Genomic DNA, 15,210 nt, shown 5'->3' with positions numbered 1-15,210 from the left:
AAATAAATCCATCAATGTTTCATTAAGTTGTCCCACCACTGGACTATCAAGGTCAGAGCCGTCTTAATAGGAGAGGCAGCAGTTTTACAGGGTATCTTTTCACACCAGGAACAATCCTCAATAGTACTAGACAGAAGTAAGCCCTATATTATTCAACAAATGCTTTTAACTGGAGATGCCAGGGATGGAACTTGGGACCTGCATGCAAGGCAGACATTTTACCACTGCTGCCCCAGGGTTAAAAGTAACTCTGGATAGGATTACACTGGCGGAAAACTTAAGAACGAGGCATCTGGGGGGAAATGCAAGGAGGCTAATAGATATATTGGCATGAAAAGTGACATTTCATAATCTCTAGAAGCCTTGGCCAGAAACACATATGCGAACCTATCGCAGTTGCCAGTTCCTTATGATCTATTCCCTACTAATGAAAGAACATCCTGAAGATAACTGCTGAAAATATGGTGCATTGCAGTTCAGCATTTATACCAGTTAGAATGACAAAGTTGGAAGGGGCCATAAAGGCCATCTAGTCCAGCTCCCTGCTCAATGCAGAATTCATCTAAAGCAGCGGTAGTCAACCTGTGCTGGCAGGGGCTCATGGGAATTGTAGTCCATGGACATCTGGAGGGCTGCAGTTTGACTACCCCTGCGCTACACCAAGCTGGCTCTCAGAGTAAGAATCTGTCCCCCACATGTAAACACAGTTTGCTTTGGGAGGTAACGGACCATTTGCTACCCCTTTTGAGTAGATCAGAGATGCTAGAATCTCTTTGGGAGGCTGCCCACAACCTTGTGAAGCGAAGCACAATCACGCTGCGTTGGGGGAGGAGGTCAGAGCAGAAAACAGCCACAACAACTACCTTCTGGTGATTAATATTTAATTGCTGGCAAAATTCCATGCCGAGCGTTCAGCCTAAACCTCTGCTCTAATGATTGAAGGTGTCTGAAAACTGAGTAACTGCTTTTAAGGACTCAGTAACCAAACAAACAACCGCCCTTGTCTCGCCTTCCTGCACTGTCCTTGCCTGCAAATGAAAGATGCCTGACATCTGTGTCCTGCATGGATGTGCTACAAAAGGTAAGACTTTAATGAAACACGAGTCTGTAATGAAAGGCTGCAATTCTCAGAACCCGTTCCTGGGAGTAACTATCAGGTGGGGCAGGCATGATGCACTTTAGTACGCGAGAGAGATTTGAGTTCAGTAGCATCTGAGAGGCCAACAAGATTTGTAGGGCAGTGGTCCCCAACCTGCGGTCCACGGCCCGGTGCCAGGCCGTGAAGGCTAGGGCGCCGGGCCACAGTTCTCTCTCCCTGCCTCCCCCCCCCCCACAGTAAAAAACTTCCCAGGCCACAAGCTTGCGGCCCGGGAAGCTTCTTACTGCGGGGGGGGGGGGGAGGGAATAAGGGCTGCACAGTGCGCATGTGCGATGCGTGGCCTGGCCGCGCGTGCGATCCGCGGGTGTGGCCACGCCTGCGCGCTGCGCGGGCGTGGCCATCGCCCTGCCGGTCCCCAGCCAAAAAAAGGTTGGGGACCACTGTTGTAGGGTATAAGCTTTTGTGAACCAAAGCTCCATTAATCAGATAAAAGACAGACCCGGGAATAAGACCCCATTGGATAAAATGGAGCTTACTTCTGAGTCAAGTTGCTTAGAAATGCTCCCTAAATGAGCAGATTCAAATGAGTAGCCGTGTTGGTCTGAAGTAGCACAATAAAATCAGAGTCCAGTAGCACCTTTAAGACCAACGAAGATTTATTCAAGCCTTGAATAAATCTTTGTTGGTCTTAAAGGTGCTACTGGACTCTGATTTTATTCCCTAAATGAATGTCCCTATAGAGGTCGAAGGGGAAGGCACTGGCAAACTACCTGGTATTTAGTCTGCCATGAAAATGCTAGAGGGCGTCACCCTAAGGGTCAGCCATGACCTGGTGCTTGCACAGGGGATACCTTTACCTTTATAGAGGTGGAATGTCTAGTGGTGGTAACATATCCTTTAAGATTATTTGGCAATGCTGGTTGTATGGAACAAGGAAACAAGAAAGTGGGCTGGTGACTATGATACATTTGGCTGCTGAAGCAAAACAGAGTTGGGAGCAATCCTCCTAAGTGGTCTGCATCTCAGAAGCAGCTCCCATGTTATACAATGCTGCTTACTCCTATGAAGTTGTCTTGAAAGATGGCAGCCTTGGTCCTGTAAGTCGCCTGGGCGGGAGAATAATCAGGAAACAGGCATTATTTGCAAAGCATGGACAACACATTATTCTTTGTGCGCATCTATTTTCATAGCTATGGTAATTCTTTTTCTTTTTTTCACAAGGCATGCAGAAATGTATATGATTTCAACCAGATACAGGCATTTTCTTTTGAATCATAGAATAACAGAGTTGGGTTATCTAGTCCAACCCCCTGCACTATACAGGAAGAGTGCTTGCACTCGAAAGCTCATGCTTGGAATAAATCTTTGTTGGTCTTAAAGGTGCCACTGGACTCAGATTTTATTGTGCTACTTCAGACCAACACGGCTACTCATTTGAACCACTCATGACCCTATCGCTCATCCACTGTAACCTGCCACCCCCTTGAACCTTCACAGAATCAGCCTCTCCATCAGATGGCTATCCAGCCTCTGTTTAAAAATCTCCAAAGATGGAGAATCCACCACTTCCCACTCTTTATTATTATCATCATCAATATTATTCTTATATTTATTAACTGACCCTCTCTGCATCCAGGCTTGCTGCGAGGTATGACCACGGGAATTTGGGTAGAGGAGAATGTTTTGAGGTTCTCAGTCTGATGCAAGCAGAAGCAGCTTATTCCATATGGCAAGAATCCCTTGCCTCCGTAACACAAATGTCCATTTCAAAGGAAGGTAGCATTATACCATAGCTTCTGCTTCTGCTTGCTCCTCACCATTCATGTTGTCCAGTGTGCTACTCACTGCTTTGTTTTTTTAACTCTTTCAGCCGGAGTTAGTTAGGATGAAACTGTGTCTTGTTTTGCTGGTTGTCGCAGTCAGTACAGAAGAAATCCAGAAACAGAACAGCTGCATTGAAGGGTTTCCAGGAATGCCTGGAAGCCCTGGACACAATGGCTTACCCGGACGAGATGGGCGAGATGGGATGAAAGGAGAAAAAGGAGACCCAGGTATCAGTCTACCTAGTCCCTGCTGTTTACATGTATTTCTGATGTGCGCATCAGCAGACCATCTGCAAAATGAATCCACTGCTTAAAGCACAATGGCCAGCCGGTGGTGCATAGTCTGTTACAGTCTTAATTGGGCAGAAAGGTGGGGTATAAATGTTGTGAAAAGAAATAAACATGCTACCCAGTTTTAACCAAGGTATGGTGACAAGTGTTTCCCACAGAGGCACTCATAAGGAAATTTGTTTTTACTCCATGCATTTAGGACCAGACCACACAGGACCCTAGAAGCCAGCAATTGGATCTTCAGGTGCATCATTTATTGGCAAAAAACAAAAAAACAAAAACCCCAAGCAGTCTTCCTGGTGGGGGGGGGGGATCCAGTGCTAGAAGTATGGTCCTGGAAAAGTGGACCTTAACTCTCCACTCCTTCTACTGTTGTCCTAATTGGACATGCCACTCCCAAATGCTTTAAACTCTGGAAGAGAGAAGAGATGGGCACAGTATGGGTAACTGTTTTCTCTCTTTCTTGTGGCTTAAACCAGTGGCCTTTCCATTCACAGAAATTGTGTGGGGAGGAAGCACTTAAAGCCCCCACCCAAACACTACTCCACAGCTGCTTTTTTCAAATAGATTCTGTACCTGGGGATCTGATGAATGGAAACCCAGTGGCCCTAATCAATATCACCCAGAACATTAAAAGTGGTTGCTCAACTTGTGTGTTGTTAAACGATGGCTTAATGAATTCCTAAAAATTTGAAGGACTGCCTGTGGTTTTGGAGTCTGGTGCACGCTAAGCTCTTAAACTGACAGGGTCACATCAGCCAATTCTTATGAGGAACAGCCAGGACTAGAGATGGAGGGCTCATTCTCATTGGCTGCTTCTCGTCCTGGTGAGGCTCTCCAAGTTCTAGAGACAGAAGCACCATCATTTCAGGTTCAAGCAGAGCTCTAGCCTTTTAAGTAGTTCTGTGGCCTATATTTCAATGTTTCAAGTAAATTTTGTGGGTTTTGCCTTGACTACAGGGAGACTGACAGGCCCTTGACAAGTACTCCCAAATATCCTTATTTGTTTCCCCTTCTCTCTACTTGCTTAGTCCTGCCTAGGAGTACTGGAAATTCCACATGCCCACTGCTGTGCTTCTAAGCTAGAATGCAGGTGCTGTTCCCATTCTGCAGGAACTTCTGCCTTCTGCCCCATGGGAATGAGGTTGCCCCTCAATTCAGTTCTGACAACTCAGCATCCATCTGATCCATAGTTTTAAATATAAAGCTGAATAAAGCTGTAAGCAGCCTAGGACCAGGCTATCTGAAGGACCACTTGCTCTCATGTAAAGCCACTCATTATACTGAGCCCTGTTTCATATGCATCCCACCTTTGTAGGTGCTGTGAGTGGTCATGAAGCATAGGGCATTCTCTGTGAATTTAGAACCTGCTTCCTAGATTTATGAATTTATTTACAACGTTTATACCCTACCTCTAGTTGATTTTAATCCCATTGTTACCTATCTTGCAGGCCTGTATCAGATAGAAAGCTAAGATGCTATAACAAAAAAAATAGGCATGAGTTGACTACCAAAAAAGAAGTAATACAACTTAGAAGAAGAAGAAGAAGAAGAAGAAGAAGAAGAAGAAGAAGAAGAAGAAGAAGAAGAAGAGTTGGTTCTTATATGCTGCTTTTCCCTACCCGAAGGAGGCTCAAAGCGGCCTACAGTCGCCTTCCCATTCCTCTCCCCACAACAGACACCCTGTGGGGTGGGTGAGGCTGAGAGAGCGCTGATATCACTGCTCGGTCAGAACAGTTTTATCAGTGCCATGGTGAGCCCAAGGTCACCCAGCTGGTTGCATGTGGGGGAGAGCGGAATCGAACCTGGCATGCCAGATTAGAAGTCCGCACTCCTAAGCACTACACCAAACTGGCTAACAGAAGCAGCTTTGCTCATCTAAACCAATGCATTGCCCCAAAGACTGTGACCTAATGAAAGGGTGAGCAAGAGGAGGGTTCTGGTTCATCAGTAGGTCAGTGGCCAATTTCTAGTTGATCACATAAGCAATGCAAATGATTGAACTAGATGGACCTTGCAAAGAATTGCTGAACCAGGTGGACCTTGATCAATTCCAGCAGGACACTGCCCATTTCTGCGTGTCCTTAAGAAAATTGCACAGTCATTTCACACAGACTGCTAATACCGTCACTGTTGATCAACCCTGAACATGCACTCTTGATTTGTACAAATACCAGGGATTTAACTAAAAAACATCATCACACAAGTCACCCACCTACCTTGGATTTGTGCACCACCAGTATTCCCAGAGAAGATAGGAGCAGAATGTCCTCCTGAAATGAAAGGCGAAGAACCAGATTTTTGAGAATGGTATGGTTAACTGAAAATATTTTTCCCCCCTTGCTACTAGGTGAGGTAGGACACCCAGGGAAACCAGGCAAAGATGGAGCAAGTGGAGAAAAGGGAGAACCAGGTGAGAGCAAAAAGTGACTTTAATGAAAATAAAATTGTACCAGTGGGGAACCTTCAAGGAGCTGCAGGGTGCATCTCACTCAGCAGTATTTAAATTTGGGATTAAGATTTTACATTTTTAAAAACTTTATTCTGATTGACCGTGATATTTTAATTGTAATCTCACCATGGATGTTTTAATTTGATGACTGTAAAGCAACCAGAGCCCTGCTAAAAAAGTGGGAAGAGTGACATAAACCTAATAAATAATAATTCTCCATTTCCCGAAAGCCTCCATAGCTTCTCTCTTTTCCCTGCTTCCTTCTCTTCTTCTCACCCATCAGCCATCCCTCCTGTACCTTCCCCCATCTTCAGTTTTTCCTTCTTCCCTCCCCCTGGCTGTCCCTCTTTGGGAAAAGTCTGTCTGAGTTGCATGGTGGCCACTGCCACTGGGCTCAGCAGACTTGCACAGGTTGTGAGTGTTGCGGTAGGGCCTGTTTCCAACAAGTCCTCCTTCATCAGGAGACATAGTCAGGAGCGGCATGGGACCGTTTCTTCAGTGTTTTGGCCTCCAAGTGCGCTTCCTCTCTGGCTTCAGCTCTCCTAGTGGTTGCGAGGCCCCACTATGGCATGAGGCCTCCCACCGATCACCAATATTATGGCAGGAAAAAAAATGCTCCAACTCCATCCCGGTATGTCAATTATCGCTGCAACCTGCAAGTGAGACTGGATAGCACTAAGAACAGCTGGAAACTTTAACGTTGTGCCACTGAGTTTCTAGCAACTTCTAGAGCTAACCCAGAAGTGATGAAGCGACATATACTGTATGGCCAAAGTCATACACACCCCATATCTCCACCCCCAACACTCCCAAAGGTTGCCAGGCTCGACTTTGCAACCCTTGGTCCATCCTAGTTTCTGATGGCCTAGTGGATCTCTGCTCCCTTTCAGCTTCTGGTCCTCACCAGTTCCTGGTCTTCCTGCCAGGCAAGGAAAAGAGTAGTCAGAAATGGAACTATGCTTTTAAGTTGATTCTCTAAAGGAAAGGTATGGGTTGGGGGGGGGGGAAGACTTTTCTTTGTAATTTGTTTTTTGAGACATGGTCTGAACTGTAAATCCTGACTGCAGTCCTGTATTCAGTGATGTATGTGTTATATACATCTTGGGTTTAATAGGGCATAAATAAAACTGGATACAGGATTGCAGCCATATTACTTTTTCACCTAAAGAAGACATACTTTACAACTTCTCCAAAACATAGCTCAGGGGACCTAGATGCCATTCCTTTGTAACAGGCACATTGTACAAGTTGGGGGCCTGTGAAGAATCCATGGGCAAGTGGAAAGGAATAAGCCATTTGAAAATATTTCCCCTAGACCTAAATTTTCCATCCCAGAAAGTGCAAGCCTTCAGAAGCCTGATCAGACCATCTCCAGCTTCCTCCCTCCCCTAGGATTTCAGATGCTGTCAATATTTTGAGGACAACAATTCTCACTGGGCTGTTTCTTTGGTGGAAGGTTTTAAAGTACAAAATAAAAAAGTTTTCTGCATGCCTAAGGGAACTCTTCACTATGCAATTATGGTGGCCCTGGTTTTCTGGTTTGTACAGCCCTATTTCCAACCTTGGGAATTATATCTTCTGCTTATATTATCTAAATATAACAATAACAATAACAATAACAATAACAATAATAACTTGGTCTGTGTCAATCTGACTGTTGTGTTCCAGCTAGTTGTTGGAACATCATTTCCTCTCTCCATCCCTTCTCTGAGGCCCTGAAAAGTCTGAGACTCTTTCTGACTTTTGACTCTTCTCACAATCACATCTGCTTACTAACTACTATAAGAAGAGCAATGACTCCTTTCTTTTATCTTGAGTTTCCAGCAATGAGTTTTCAAATAATCTGGGAATTAAAAATAGTTACTCTTCTTCCCCCTGATTTAGGAGCTGACGGGACAGTTGAAGAGAAAGGGAACAAAGGAGACAAAGGGGAAAGAGGCTGGCCTGGGAAATTTGGACCCAAAGGAATTCCTGGACCTGTGGGTGACAAAGGTCAAAAGGGTGAGCTAGGATTACAAGGACGAAAGGGGATAAAAGGTGATGTTGGTCCCATCGGCCCTCAAGGACTTAAAGGTGAAATTGGATTCCAAGGAGAAATAGGTCCGAGGGGCCCCATTGGACCCTTGGGCCCTCTCGGTCCTAAGGGAGAAATTGGAGGCCCAGGACCAAAAGGCAGTAAAGGAATTCAAGGTGAAAAGGGCTGGAAAGGGGACAGGGGAGACAAGGGGGACCTTGGTGAAACCCCCATCATCCCAAGAAGTGCCTTCAGTGTTGGTCTCACGATTGCCACCAAACTCCCCCCTTGCAACATTCCCATCAGATTTGACAAGGTGATTTATAATGGCTTGAATCATTATGACACCACCACCGGGAAATTTACCTGCGTGGTCGCTGGTGTCTATTATTTCACCTACCACATCACTGTGTATTCAAGGAATGTTAGAGTCGCTCTGATTAAAAACGGAATCAAGGTGCTCCACACTGTAGACAGATACCAGGGGGTCGAAGACCAAGCCTCTGGAGGAACCATCTTGGAGCTGCAGCAAGGCGATCAGGTGTGGCTGCAAGCCCACGGAGGGGAGACTTTCAACGGGTTGTATGCAGACCCAGACGATGATACAACTTTCACTGGCTTCCTTTTGTTTAGTACTACTTCTACGGAGATGCCGGAACCTATTCCACTCTTTAGCACATGAGCTTGTATCACATCATGAGGCCGTTTTCATATATCCTGTTGCTTAAATCTCGCTAGTGGCAGCGTGAAATTCAGTATGGAAAAAAACTTCACAGTAGCACACTAACAACTTCCTTGTTTGATGCTAAACAATGTTTGTGCTTTATCCTATTTGTATTATTTCCAGCATTTGTGTTGCTATTTTTCATGAATCCAATTGAAACGGAAGCCAGCTATCCTGTCATTCTTTGTAAGCCTTGTCTAACACAAGAGCAAGAATTTTTTCTCACCCTGAGATACTTTTAAAAAATTGGACAGACTGATCATACCTAGGGTGGCCTGAAGTTCTCTTGGAATTAGGGTTGCTTTCAGTTCCCTTGGAGAAAATTAGTTTTCAACAGTTGACTCTGTCATGATGTTCCTCAACTCTCAAACTTGGCCCTAGCCAGGCACCATTGATGATCTCCAGCAGTTTCCCAATCAACAGCTGGTAACCCCCAGAATCCCCATTGAATCTAGGCAAAGATTCAGTCACAGAATTCACACATATATATCTCAACTAGGTTTTCTCAACCAGGGTTTCATGGTTCTGGAAGGGTTTCCTGAATGGGAGTTAATTTTTTATATATCTTTAAAATATAACATTTTATAAAACATTTATCAGATGATATGACCATATATGGTCATGTTGACCTGCCCCCCCATGGGAAAAGATGGGCCTGGAGGGGGTGGGCAAGAGAGGGGCATGAGGTAGGCATGTACACAGCTATGCTTCTCAACCATGTTCTGCACGATCATGCCACTTCTGGAGTTTCTTGAAGCCTGAAGAATGTCTCAGGGCTTTCTCAATGAAAAAAAAGTTGAGAAAGGCTGATCTAAGCACAAGAATGGCTGAAAACTGCACAATTTGTTGGCCTGCTTGCTAGAGGTCAGACTAGGACTCAGGTTAAGTCTATCTTTCCACACTCAATATGAACCTAAACATTAGCAATGGAATACTTTGTTAGGCATTCCATTTTGTAGAGAGCAACAGTAGAGGATAGTTCTGCCAGCTGCACACGAAGGGTGGAAAGTGGCTTTTGAAATTAGAAGTCTTTCAATCCATTATTAATCATTAATCTTGATGGCAGCATTTGGCCATGGTCTAACACACTTGCTGGGACATGGGCCTCTCTCTCTTACAGCCTGATTGTTCCTGTGAAATCATAGATCCTATGAAATCAAGCTTTCAGGACTGGGATCCATGCCAGTATACGTCTTATTAACTTAACTGGGATTTTTTTGTTGCTACTTCCAAAACCTGGGATGAACAGGTTTAATGCATCTGGCACAGTAAAACTCAACTGGATTTAAAATAAAAGGCCATGAGGTTTCATTCTCGATGGAAAATGTGAAGAAACAGGTGCAAAAACAAGTATGGATTAACCCTATGTCAGAATTAACAGGTGCAGAGCAAATCCTGCAGCTGAAATATTATCTTCCATCTCATGTAGCATCACTGGGAGGCTATTCATATTGTAAATGTGTCATCTTTCATATCTATGATTCTACAAGAATTAATCCTATGAAGGAAAAAAGTGATGCCAAATTCTTTCTGCTCATTGGTTTCTGATTGACATGCAATAAAACAGCATTTAAATATCAGGAAAGGAGGAAGCGAGGGAGCATCATGCATTATGACACACGGTGATTCATTTTGTAATTGGCATTAATGCTATGCGTTAAAAAAATCCAACATGGTCTAAATTGTTCCTAATGTTCAAAGGCACTGACAATCTGCAGCAGGAGATTAAAGCTGAGTGGGCTAGTGGAGACATGGGAGAAACAAGTAAAGACGCAAGATTCATTTATTTAATCAGTTGATGGACCTGGGCAGTACAATTATGTTGTGCTTAATAATACATGTGTTACTGGAACATAAAAGCCGCTCAGATTTAATTAGTTCTGTTTAAAAAGGATATTTTTAATGTTAAAAAACAACTTTTCCTCTACTTTGTTATATAAAACATTTAAACAGTGATATACATTTTCCATGGTAAACTACACAGGATAAAAACCTAATAATCCTAAAGCACTTCCTAATATGCAAAATTATAGGTTATGAATCAATTTAGATTGGTGAAAGGTATGTATGTAAACATGGTGGTGTACATAATATTTTATCACGCAGTCACAATCTATTGTTTAGGTTAATAAAACTGGGCCTATTATGGTGATTTTTTGTCAGCATTTCTCTTATCACCAGAACTTGGGTCATTTAATGAAGTGGATCCATAGGAGAATCAAGGGGCAAAAGAAGCTATTTTTTCACCTCATATTTTTCACTCATAGAATTTACTCCTGTGCAAACGCCATGCCAGGTTGTGATGGTGGCACCTGACTTTAAGAGGGGTTAAGAACCAATTAATGTAGGGTTGCCAGCTTGCCGTCTTGCAAGAAATATGCCACTCTGATTGACAGCTGCAACAGGGCAGGTGGAGCTATTCCTTGGTCACTGTAGGAAACAGACAGCAGACGGCAGTATCCCAGGCCTAAGCGGCCTTTCTCCATCATGTGGTTCTTCCCTTGAAGGAAGGCTTCCAACTTTAGTGGAGTGGTAGGTAACAAAGCAGAGTGTTGAACCAGATTCTTTGAGACAGCAGAATAAAACACTGAATTTCTAGGGTTAAATATGACAGGAGATAGAATTTGAGGTTGGAATGGCAGGAGGGAACCATTTGATAAAAACTTTAAAATAATACCGCAGTCCTAATGTCGGCTTATTTGGGAATAAATCCCAGGGACCCCTGTGAAGTTCTCATTTCTGATTAAACTGGGTGGCAATGAAAGTTTATGTATCTGAATGAAGTAGTACAAGTTTTGAAATGGGAGTGCAATATGTACCACCTCCAACAGTATGTGTGGGAAATATCATTTTTAATGCTTCCCAAAATTCCAAAAGACCCTCCTTTTATGTCAAATTTGAAACAAAATCACATGAATCCTTTTATTAAGAGCAACAAGGATGAAGTCCAGTAGCACATTAGAGACCAATAAAGTTTTATTTAAGGTGTAAGCTTTCATGTGTATGCACACTTCTTCAGGCTCAATGAAATGGGAATTTACCAGTCCACGCATATAGGCAGAGGGTGAGCAATAAATCAGTATACAGTAGAAGGAAAACGTTTTAACAGATTCACAGACAATGCAGGAATAATAATTGTAAATGTATAAGGTTATCATTTGTTTGGCTTTCGCTCTGGGGGAAAAGCACAGTAAAGAAAATAAATATGTCAAGACTGGAGAGTGATGGGCAGATGCATCCCCAGTTGCTGAACACAGAGTGTAATTAACATAGACCCTGTCACTATACTCCAGGGGTAGTCAAACTGCGGCCCTCCAGATGTCCATGGATTACAATTCCTACAAGCCCCTGCCAGCATTCGTTTGACTACTGCGTTTGACTACCCCTGCTATACTCCATCAATCTCCCCCCAAGAATGGTGGGATTTTTGTTATGCTGTGTACTATTTTATTTCTCATCCTCAGTCTATTTGTGTGGTGTGGACTGGTAATTCCCACTTCATTGGGTCTGAAGAAGTGTGCCTGCACATGAACGCTGACACCTTGAATAAAACTTTGTTGGACTTAAAAGTGCCCCTGGACTCAAATTCTGTTCTGTTGCTTCATACCAACATGGCTAACCACTTAAAAAATAATTTAAATAACCAACAGAATTTTAGCCTACCTGGAAAAAAATTATTATTATTAGGCCATTCAACTTGTATGCTGCCCCTCTCCATGAATGGGTTCAGGGTGGTTCACAACAGGAGGATAAAACAATAAAAAAAAGTTAAAACAGCATGAAAAATCCTCCTCCTTTCCCCCTCTCCCCCCCCCTTAAAACAAAACGAGTGGTTTCACATTTTAAACTGATTTTATATCCATTCAATTGTATTTTCAACCTTGTTGACTTCAATAATGTTTCTGGCGCTTACAGAGTTATATGATTCAGTGCCCTGTTGCCGACCGCTAGAGACGTCCTCGTGGGCCGCGAAGGCCGCGCCTCCTCCTCCCGCGCGGCTCTCCTCGCCCGCTGGGCGCCATCGCGGGCCGGGGAGGCCTCAAGCGCCTCCTCCCGCCGGGCCGCGTCAGAGTTCACTGCCTCAACCCGGAACCAGCCGGCGAGAGGCCGGTCGCTTCTGCTGGAGGCGGCGGACGGCTGAGGGGCTGCGTGCGCCATGCTGGCCGGCTGGCGGGGGGTGGCGCGGAGCGCCGTGAGCGGCCTGGGCTGGGTCAGCGGCGGTGGCGGCGGCCCCAGGCGGTGGGTGAGCACCAGCTGGTCCCCGGTGGGCGCCGCCTTCAACGCGCAGCTTCAGCCGCAGCACCACCCCCGATGGGAGCTGGGCAAGAGGACGGTGAGCGGCTGCCGAGGCCGGCTTCCCTCCCGGGGGCTCAGCCGAGCCGCCTTTTCGTGCCCGGGGAGCCCAAGCGCCTCCTCCGCGGAGCCTTTCCCGCGCCGCTGCGGCCCCAAATCACCCGCACGTCGCGGGGGTTCGGGCAGAGGCAGGGCTGGCTCGATAACATTGCCCCGCTTGCATACTAGTGGTTTGGGTAAAAAGGTCCATGCAGAGATGAGTAATAAAAGGGTGACGTTTGTTTAAGCTGCGATGCGCTTTTCCTGTGCCCCTCAGATAAGTGCCTCACTTGGCCCTGCTACAGTTCTGGGTTAGGGTGTCCGAGACGGACCTGAATCAGGTTGCCACCCCTCCTGGGGATGAGGTTCCTCAGCTTCTTTGTGCCTGTCTGTTGCACTTACACCCTGTCTTTCTTCCATAGTGAAATTCATGGTAACTGACACAGGAGTCCTACGGCTACAATCCAGAACCGGGAACTGACCAGACTTGTTCAGTGGTGTGGCCTCCAGGCATTCATTCCCTTTTGAGGATAGATTCAAATGGGTAGCCGTGTTGGTCTGAAGTAGCACAATAAAATCAGAGTCCAGTAGCATCTTTAAGACCAACAAGGATTTATTCCAGGCGTGAGCTTTCGAGTGCAAAAGAGTGCTTGCACTCAAAAGCTCACGCCCTGAATAAATCTTTGTTGGTCTTAAAGGTGCTACGGGACTCTGATTTTATTTGATTCCCTTTGGAGGTTATTTTATCTTTAGGATAATTCCCATAGTGATTACCTTGTCTGTCAGGTAGCCCTTAAAGATATTCAGGTCTAACAATTAAGAACCTAAGAAGAGCCCTGTTGGATCAGACCAGTGGTCCATCTACATCAGCATCCTGCTTCACACAGTGGCCAACCAGTTCCTCTGCAGGGCCAACAACAGCATAGGAGACTGAGGCCTTCCCCATACATTGCCTCCTGGCTGTGGGATTCATAGGCTTAGTACCTCTGAATGTGGAGGTTCCCCTCAGCCACCATGGCCTTTGATAGACTTATCCCCCATGAATCTATGTAATCCCCTTTTAGAACTGTTTTGTCCTGTGGCCTGTTTTCTACATCATCTGGCATCAAATTCTACATTTTTAATCACTTTTTGTGTAAAGTGGTATTTCCTATTGTCCACCCTGAACCTATTGCCCATCTGTTTCATTAGATGCCTTCAAGTTCTAGTGTTTGGGGAGAGGGAGAAAAATGTATCTTTGTTAACTCTCTCCATTCTGTGCATAATTTTATAAACCTTTATAATATCCCCCTCTTAGTTGTCTCTTCACTAAATGGAAAAGTCCCAGACTCTTCAGCCTTTCCTCATAGGAAAGGTACTCCAACTGCCTAATCATCTTGGTTGCCCTCCTCTGTACCATTTCCAGCTCTGCATTGCCCACTTGGAGGTATTGTCCACTTGGAGTGCCCTACATAGTGCAGGTTGTAGGTGTCCTGAATAGTGCAGGGGGTTGGGCTAGATGACCCAACTCTATTATTCTATGATTCTATGAAGCCGCACCACAGATCTATATGGGGGCATTACAATATCGGCCATTTTATCTTCAATCCCTATCTAATAATCTCTTTTCACCACTGCAGCACACTGGGTTAACAATTCCATTAAACTACTCACTAAAACCCCAGGTCTTTTCCCTTCCCAGTCTCAGCAAGTTCAGACTCTGTGAGCCGATACTTGAAGTTGGGATTTTTGCACTTACCAATATTGAACTTCATTTGCCACCTTGTTGCCCTCACCCATTTTGTGGAGGTCCTCAGTCAGCCTTAATTTTTCACTATCCTTAATAATTTGGTGTTGTCCTCAAACTTGGCAACTTCACTACTCAGCCCTATTTCCAGCTCATGGATGAATCAATTAAATAGTACTGGCCCCAATACTTTTCATTGTATGATCCCACTGCTTACTTCCATCTGTTGTGAGAACCAGCCCCAGATTCCTATTCTTTGCTTCCAATTTTTAATCTGTAAGAGAACCTGTCCTCTTATCTCATGCCTTCTAAATTTACGCAGAACTCTTTGGTGAAGTACCTTGTCCAAAGCCTTTTGAATGTCCAGGTATATAATGTCTACCAGGTCACCATTGTCTATATGCTTGTTCTTTTTCTCAAAAAAACTCTGAAAGGTTGGTGAGACAGGACTTCCCTGTGCAGAAGTCATGCTGATTTTCCCTTAGAAGGCTGTGTCCTTTATCAATGCTATCTGTGATTACAGTTTCTCCGAATTTGCCTGGGATAGATATTAGGCTGACTGGCCTGTAATTTCCCGGTTTCCCTCTGGATCCCTTTGTAAAAAATAGTGCCACATTTGTTAATCTCTGGTGTAGTTTGGTGTAGTGGTTAGGAGTACGGACTTCTAATCTGGCATGCCGGGTTTGAATCTGTACTCCCCCACATGCAGCCAACTGGGTGACCTTGGGCTGGCCACAGCACTGATAAAG

The 15,210-nt window shown here is 44.7% G+C and overlaps 3 protein-coding genes across 16 annotated transcripts in view; 2 read left to right on the top strand and 1 right to left on the bottom strand.

Annotated features, from left to right (window-relative positions):
- Window positions 1-12,561, bottom strand: part of LOC143839553 (uncharacterized) — a 35,216-nt gene extending 22,655 nt beyond the window's left edge. For 10 of the 12 annotated variants that reach the window (XM_077341726.1, XM_077341730.1, XM_077341732.1 and 7 more), the window contains exons 1-3: window positions 12,317-12,561; window positions 5,433-5,486; window positions 2,158-2,205 (exon numbers count right to left, since the gene is read on the bottom strand). In XM_077341726.1, coding sequence (XP_077197841.1) covers window positions 2,160-2,205; window positions 5,433-5,486; window positions 12,317-12,561 — 345 coding nt within the window. In that variant the 3' untranslated portion in view covers window positions 2,158-2,159. The remainder of the gene's footprint in view (window positions 1-2,157; window positions 2,206-5,432; window positions 5,487-12,316) is intronic. The other 2 variants (XR_013231758.1, XM_077341734.1) reach the window with 2 other exon arrangements.
- On the top strand, window positions 928-10,555 carry LOC143839551 (uncharacterized). Of its 2 annotated transcripts, none has more exons than XM_077341720.1 (4): window positions 928-1,081; window positions 2,970-3,150; window positions 5,564-5,626; window positions 7,550-10,555. In XM_077341720.1, exons 1-4 carry the CDS (start codon window positions 1,064-1,066, stop codon window positions 8,359-8,361), a joined length of 1,074 nt encoding a protein of 357 aa, XP_077197835.1. In that variant the 5' UTR covers window positions 928-1,063; the 3' UTR covers window positions 8,362-10,555. The 2 variants fall into 2 exon arrangements, with proteins under 2 accessions (XP_077197835.1, XP_077197836.1); XM_077341721.1 differs by having other exon boundaries at window positions 937-1,081; window positions 3,019-3,150.
- MIPEP (mitochondrial intermediate peptidase) overlaps window positions 12,523-15,210 on the top strand; it is a 59,301-nt gene continuing 56,613 nt past the window's right edge. For both annotated transcript variants that reach the window (XM_077341719.1, XM_077341717.1), the window contains exon 1: window positions 12,523-12,736. In XM_077341719.1, coding sequence (XP_077197834.1) covers window positions 12,560-12,736 — 177 coding nt within the window. In that variant the 5' untranslated portion in view covers window positions 12,523-12,559. The remainder of the gene's footprint in view (window positions 12,737-15,210) is intronic.

This window comes from Paroedura picta, chromosome 6 (assembly GCF_049243985.1).
Source record: "Paroedura picta isolate Pp20150507F chromosome 6, Ppicta_v3.0, whole genome shotgun sequence".
Classification (NCBI taxonomy): domain Eukaryota; kingdom Metazoa; phylum Chordata; class Lepidosauria; order Squamata; family Gekkonidae; genus Paroedura; species Paroedura picta.
The sequence above is the reverse complement of the archived record's forward strand: the minus strand, read 5'-3'. Positions and strand labels throughout refer to the sequence as shown.

Excerpts from the sequence above, each read along its gene's own strand:
- LOC143839551 (XM_077341720.1), top strand. Across the intron at positions 3,151-5,563 it reads AGGAGAAAAAGGAGACCCAG|GTGAGGTAGGACACCCAGGG; the intron begins GTATCAGTCTAC and ends CCTTGCTACTAG. Across the intron at positions 5,627-7,549 it reads TGGAGAAAAGGGAGAACCAG|GAGCTGACGGGACAGTTGAA; the intron begins GTGAGAGCAAAA and ends CCCCTGATTTAG.